Raw genomic sequence first — 7,286 nt, 5'->3', positions numbered from 1 at the left:
GCTTTCATACTGGTACAAGTGTTGTGTCTCAAGTTGTGAGTTCTTCTCTCTTCAATAGTTTTTTTTTCTTCTTCTTTTACTGCTTTTCTTTGCTTTAATTTGTTTGCTAAATTTAATGACGAGTAGGCGAGTTAACATACATATAGTATATATATATACCGATATATATGTTTAGGTATGATAAAAGTTATACATCAATTTTGTTATTTGAAATAAATGCGTTCAAGTGTTTTTTTTCTTTTGTTTTTTCAATACATTTCTATAGGCAGTTATTAGTTTTGTGTGTCGGCTTTATATATATATAGATATTGATATCATATCATATATAGCATATGTAGATATATATGTATAATATTGCAGTTGCTTTTACTTTAATATCAGTTTTGAGTTTTCTCTTGCGTTTACATTTACACATTCATACACATACATTAAATAAATTATCTTCATCATGTTTTGATATATATATATATATGTATATATATATCTTCTGTCTTTAAGTATTTAAAAGATTCGTTATTACAATTATGTATACTCTCTTCTATTTTGGTAAGCGTAGGGTATTTAAAATGAGCATAATACATATACCTTCTTATTTGTTTTTTGTTTTAATTTCTTGTTGCATGTTACTATTTGAAGCAGTACCAGAAAAGTATTACTTGTTAGCTTTCGGTTTGGCTATAGATGCTAAGAATTTGGCAACAAAACTGTCTCAGCCCAATATCTAAGGCTTTAATATTTCATTTATCCCAATAATCTTTCATTTCTAAATGAGAATTTAGTTATTCTTTCGATTTGTCTAATCTTACAATTTTCAAACCAATAGCCAAACTATTCTTTTCTCTATGATTCTCAATTGAAAAACTGACGTCAACTTGGAAAACTCTTCCTCCCTTTTGATTATGTTGTAGTACAGAATTAAACTGAATTCGAGACGATTTTTAGATACCAAAACTAAACAAGTAATACTTTTGCAGTTCTGTTTTTTTGTTTTTGTGTTTTGTTTAAGGTTTGCTAGCTAAATATTTATGTTTAATCTTTACATAATTTTCAGTGTCTGTGTGTGTGTGTGTATTGCATAACATTTACATCTGTGTGTGTGGCTGTAGTTGATTATTGAATTATTTTCATCGATTTTACATATATGTATGTATGTATACTGAGTACTTATGTATGGAATTCCTGTATACATAGAGAGTTTTCTTGTTATATATAATTTAATTTTTCATGGTTTTCTTTTTTCTTGTGCTATTTACAATATATAGAGAAAATGCCTTGGCAAGAGTGAGAGTGTGTGTGTGTGACAAAAGATGACTTTACCAGTGACTTTCTTGGTGGCCTTTTGGTAAACTGAACTTTATGAATCTTTTTCTCCTGAGTTAGCAAATAGTTTTTGGTCTAACTGATTAAAACCATATTAAAAAGTTATCTGAAAATTTCTTAAATGCAATTTGCAGCTAAGCAAATGAAGAGCGGAGAGGAAGGAAGAGAAAAGGAGGGATTGCTCAACTAAGTTTACTCTGGGAAAAGTTTTGAAACTTTTCAAATGGCATTGTACTCGCATGTTTCTCTCGTTCTCTCCCTTCTTCATTCCCCTCACCATTCCTTGCTTTTAGAACACACACAAACACACAACTTGACATTGTCAAGGCCCTGCATCCCCTCACCCCATCACTGGGACTTGGGCTACATCTGTGTCCGCTATATAAACACACACACACAGACACTCGCTCCCTTAGACACCACTACTAAATGCATCTGTATCTTGTGTCTATGAATATTGTTTGTTTAGTGCAACTGAAAATGACTTTACACTGGATAAACAAAAAGAAAATTATGTTCTATGCTTCGCTTCCTGCTTGGGGATAACATTAGAATTACGAGTTGAGTAGTTTTTCCGCCTAGCCTCCCGCCCGTTCGTTCCCTCTGTCTCTATCACTCTCTCTCACTGTTTCTCACTAGCTTTTTTCTCTCTCTCTCTCTCTCTTTCTCTGTCTATCTGTCTGTCGTTTTTAATCTCTTAGCCTAAAAAAACTCGCACATATTTTAGTAATTAAAATTATGCACAGGAACCAGTCCCTAAAGAAATCACTGTCACTCTGTCAGAATTTAAACTCTACACAAGATACGCCTGGACATGTGGACCCTGTTGCTGACCTGAACCAGTTGGTTGTTGCTGTTGCTGTTGTTGTTGCTGCTGCTGCTGTTGAGAAGTTGCCTTGGCCAAATTGGAGCTGGGACCCAAAGTGCCGGCATGACCCATGGCATTTGGTGGCTGCTGCTGTTGCTGCTGCTGCTTGGGACGCCAAGTTTGGGCCCTCTGACCCTCCATTGAGGGCGGGCCATTGGGCATCATCAGCATATGCTGCTCATTGTCCAGCGTGGAGTAGTCTGAATCGATGCTCGAGTAGATATGCTCCGATGGTGGACGCATGCCATGATGCTGATAGTATTGGGCATGCAAGTGATGACCATGAGAACTAGAACCAGAGCCACCGCCGCCTTGATGATCGCCACGTCGCTGTGGCCTGGGGCTGGGTGTGGCTGTGGTGGCCGTGGAGTAATTTTGCTCTACGGCAGCAGCTGCAGCAGCAGCAGCCGCGGGGCCACCTTCTGCCGGACCACAGTAAGCTGGAGGCGGAGCCTGACGATAGAGCAAGCCTGGACTGGCTGGCTGCTTGATTCGCTCGTGATTGTGATCCAATGTATAGTTATTTCCACGATATGTGGGATAATCGACGGGCAGAGCATAACGCAATTTCTCCCAGAAATGACGATCTGTACGACGAATTCGATGCACTGCCGAGGTCTTAAGATAGGGCAGCAATTCAATGTCGCTTTCCGCTTCGAAGGCCACTTCGGGCTCCTCAATAATGACCAGCTTCTGAGGACGTCCACGCAGAGCATCGTGCACCGAACGACGTAGTTCACATCTAGCCCATTCGGTTTGCAGGAAATTACGGGTAAGTAGGATTACCACTCGCCTCGACACTCTGGTTGCCTCCAGCAACTGATAGTGAGTGGCATCATGGGCGAGATCTCGATGCTGTAGGCACACACGTAGAGGAGGACGTCCAGTTTCCAGCTCGGAAGCCAAATGTTGACACACAAATTCTGAATCCTTGGCCGAATGCAATAGAACGGCATCGTATAGCTTTTCCGATTCTTCACAACGTGGTCCAAAGACACGTACCCCATAGTGAGCAAATAACCAAATGCGCAGAGACTCTCTGAAGACGAAAACAATAATGATGACCACCAAAAGGAACACCAAGGCGAGAGCAGCAGCCAGAAGGGGAATATATGACTCTGGTATGCCATGTTGAAGCATTGAACCTCCTGAATAGTAATCAGTGCAGGCAGCTCCCGTTGAATTAAAGTCCAATTCGCGTTTCTGTAGCGTACCCTGTGAGCCATTCGCATCGTAGGCATCCACATCGTAATTAGCTGAATTCGATGCTGCCATGCAGTAGATATCCTGGGCATCCTGCACAATTATAGCATTGTCAGAGACATACGAAGTCAGAGCCTGCAGGAATTGACAGCGACAGCTCCACTGATTGCGTCCCAGGGAAATGGAACGCAAACGTTTCCCAAAATGAGTGGCATGCATTTGCCAGATGGGTAAAGTGACCAAGCGGTTGCCATCGATGCGCAGCACTTCCAAAGAGACCAGCGGGGCCAGTGTGGCATTCTCAATAGTTGTGAGTTGATTATTTTGCAAATAGAGTTCACGCAGCGACGACAGTTGTTCGAATTCATAGCCATGCAGGACCTGCAGACGATTATCGGCCAGCTGGAGCAACTGCAGCGAGGCAAGGGAAGCAAACGTGCGATTCTGTATGCCAGCCACTTGGCTACCATTTACATACAAAGCTTTCAGGTTCTTACGTCCGATGAAGGCATGATTCTTGAGCACAGGAAAATTATTGCCATCCAAGTAGACAATGCTCGAGTCCATGGGCACACGACGGGGCAGTTCCATGGTCTGTTGTCCGCCACAGTCGACGACATTGGTGGACCAAATTTGATCGTGATAGCAAGTACAATTGTGAGGGCAAGTCATCTCACAATCGCAGGCATCAAAATCACAGCAATGGCAGAGGGCAAAGCAATGGGATTCGTAGCGGCATAGGAAATCCTGAGGTCGCAATGAACTTAGCGGACGCACTGCAGCTCCACGGGCATGAGGCATCACACACTCAATATTGGGCATATCCATAACCCTGGGATGCTGGCGTGTAGTTAGGTTGTTGATGCGTTGCAACCAATCCATGGTGCAATCACACTCAAAGGGATTACCACCCAAATAGAACTCAGGCAGTGGTTTAGGGGCCAGCACCGGGGCCACTCTCAGCTGTTGGAGTTGCAGCTTACTCAACTGATTGGCATAGAGATCCACACGAGCCAGATTTGCCTTGTCCACAAAGGCATTCGGTTGTACATTTCCAATGAGATTGTTGTTGATGAACAGCAGCTCGATGGTATTCGGTATGGACATGGGACCAATTTCCGTGATGCGATTGTGACTGGCATCAAGGGTCTTCACTCTGATCTCCTCTTGCAGTTTGTAGTAGTTGCCCAGTGCTTCGATATAATTACCATGAATATCCAGCCACTTGAGATTCGAGGGAATGAAGGCGTAATCGAACCAAACCAAATGATTTTCCGAAAGATTCAACCACAGAAGCGACACCAAAGTGGCAAACACTCCATTAATGTCGGAGAGAAAATTTCTATCCAATCGTATGGCCTCCAATTCGAAATTCTTATCGAACGAACCACGCTCAATGCTCTGAATGCGATTCTTGGCCAAATTGAGGACACTCAAGCGTGGCAAATCGGCAAACATGCCGACAGTAATATTGCCAATTTGATTATCAATCAAACGCAGACCAGTCAACTGATGCAAATTCTTGAAACTCTGATTATCAAAAGTCCTGATTTGATTCTCGCCCAAATCTAAAGTACGTAACATGGCCAAATCTTGCAGAGCTCGTGGTACTTCATTCAATTGATTCGAACTGAGATCCAATTCCTTTAGATCCGAACAATTCTTGAAGACAGCTGGCTCCACGACACTAATTAGATTATTATTCAGTGTCAACTTGGAGAGCACATAGAGGCCATTGAAGAGTTTGTCATCCAGTGTGTGAAGACGATTCTCGGCAAGATTAAGTGTATGCAGATTATACAGAGGCAAAAAGGCATTATCTTCGATGTGGCCAATGGAATTGTTACGCAAATTAAGTATCTGCAGGAAATACAACTCTTTGAAGGTGCGATAATCGATGCGAGTTAAAGCGTTATGTGCCAAATTAAGGACAATGAGACGAATGAGTCCCGCAAATGTTGTATTGTCCACATGGTTGGAGGTTAACTGATTGCCCGACAGATCAACCACCAGCAATTGCTCCAGACGATGGAACAGACCCTTGGGCAGTTCGTACAACTCATTGTGCTGCAAATGAATTTCTCGTAATTCCTTGGAACCAGCAAAAAGACCCTCTGGCAGAGTTTCCATATGATTATTACTCAAATTCACAATCCTCAGCGATGATAGGCCAGCCAATGCCTCGCCAGAGAGCTCTGAGATATTATTGTGCTGCAGATTCAAATGTTGTAATCTCCTCAGACGCGAGATGCCCCAGCTTTCCGTAATGGAACGCAACTCATTGTGGCTGGCGTCCAGGAGCTGTAGCTCACTGCCTCCACTGCAATTCATGTCCGCGAATCCCAATTGCTCCGCAGTGCGTATGCGATTGCGTGTCAGATTGAGACTCTGTAGATTGCCCACCGGACACAGGAAACCAGCTGGCAGGGCACGCAAATTATTCTCGCTTAGATCCAGCTCGGTGAGCTGCTTCAGTCCATTTAACGAGTCCGGATACAGCTCCAAGGCCTTGGACGGACCCCATTCGCCGTTGCGAGTACTCAGCCTGAGTGACTTGAGAGTGGTTAGACCCTCGAAGGCATTGTTGGGCAATTGCAGCAGCTTACACGACTCCAGGCGCAAACTTTCCAGCGTCTGAAGACGAGCGAACACAGCCACCGGGAGCGTTGACTCAAACATATACAAGTCACTGCATTTGATGGTCAACTGGCTACTGCCATCGGCTCCCTGTAAATCTAGACCCGGCTGTCGCTCAATCAGCCTAAGGGCACAGTGCACCGCACTGGTGCCATTATATGTCCAGGAACATTGATTATTTGGCCCACTGTGGACTGGAGCAGGCGATGAGGCAACCGGCACGGCTGCCGATAGCAGCGAGGAGTAATCACTGGACAGGGATACGGTGGCTGCTCCGGCTCCACCGCCCAGCATGGCGCTGGCACTGTTGTCGCTATTACCGCGTTCCTTGGGGACAAGGGCAGCTCGACTGCCGCTCATCATCACCACCATCAGCGGCAGGAGGAGCAGAAGGAGCACAGTTTGCTCCATTCTACACTTGGACTTCCTTTTGCGCGTTTGGCAAGAATTTTTAATTTTTTTTCCTTAGCAATTTATACTCTTTCTTTATTGGTTTTTACTTTTGTCGTGTACATGGAATTGGCATTTTTTATTTTCGTTTTTTTTCTTTTTTTCTTTTTTTCTTTTTTTTTTGGTATTATAATTTCACTTAACGAATTTTCCACGCCCACAGTTTCACAAATCACACATGATTTCTTTAATTTTTTCCACTCTCTCTTTCTCTCTCACTCTCTATCGCTTTTTCACATTTACTCTTTTGGGTAATTTTTATTCAATTATATTAATTTCCATTCATTTCGAATTTATCACCCAATATACAATTATATTTTTTTTCTCTTCTGATTTAGACTCTGTTTTTCTTGTATTTTATTTTTATTTTCTTTGACTTTGCGTTTGCGTTTTGTTTTTTTATAAATTTTGTGCGTGGCCCACACGTCCGTACCGTTAGGCGCTCGCACTCGAACTGTTCACAACAAACGACTCCGACATCGAGCAAAGGAGTCGAACAAGTGAGTCCAATATGGAATGGCCAAACGAAAAAAAGTATCTCACAGACACGAACGAGTGGCAAACACGATTTCTCAGATACAATTTGAGAGAGTATCTATGAGGGAGGGTAATCTTTCAGATACAATTATGGCCGCTGCATGAACAAATGGCGCCACTGTACAAGGCAGAGAGAGCGAAAATCATGAGAGAGAGAGCAGTGAGAGTATTGAGTGAAAGAGAGCCTTTTGCCATTTGAGTGAGAATGACAAACTGGCTTAGGTTCAAATTTATGAATTAAACGTAAACATTGCGAATTGAGTGCAATAAA

The 7,286-nt window shown here is 42.9% G+C and overlaps 1 protein-coding gene across 1 annotated transcript; it reads right to left on the bottom strand.

The window, feature by feature from the left end:
* Window positions 1–1,058: 1,058 nt before the first annotated feature.
* Window positions 1,059–6,832, bottom strand: LOC6640882 (toll-like receptor 7). The gene has a single exon (XM_002063817.4). The coding sequence runs from the start codon at window positions 6,437–6,439 to the stop codon at window positions 2,114–2,116; it is 4,326 nt and encodes a 1,441-aa protein (XP_002063853.1). The 5' UTR covers window positions 6,440–6,832; the 3' UTR covers window positions 1,059–2,113.
* Between the last annotated feature and the right edge of the window lie 454 nt (window positions 6,833–7,286).

Source organism: Drosophila willistoni (genome assembly GCF_018902025.1).
Source record: "Drosophila willistoni isolate 14030-0811.24 chromosome 2L unlocalized genomic scaffold, UCI_dwil_1.1 Seg168, whole genome shotgun sequence".
NCBI lineage: Eukaryota > Metazoa > Arthropoda > Insecta > Diptera > Drosophilidae > Drosophila > Drosophila willistoni.
This window is presented reverse-complemented; position numbering and strand designations above follow the sequence as displayed.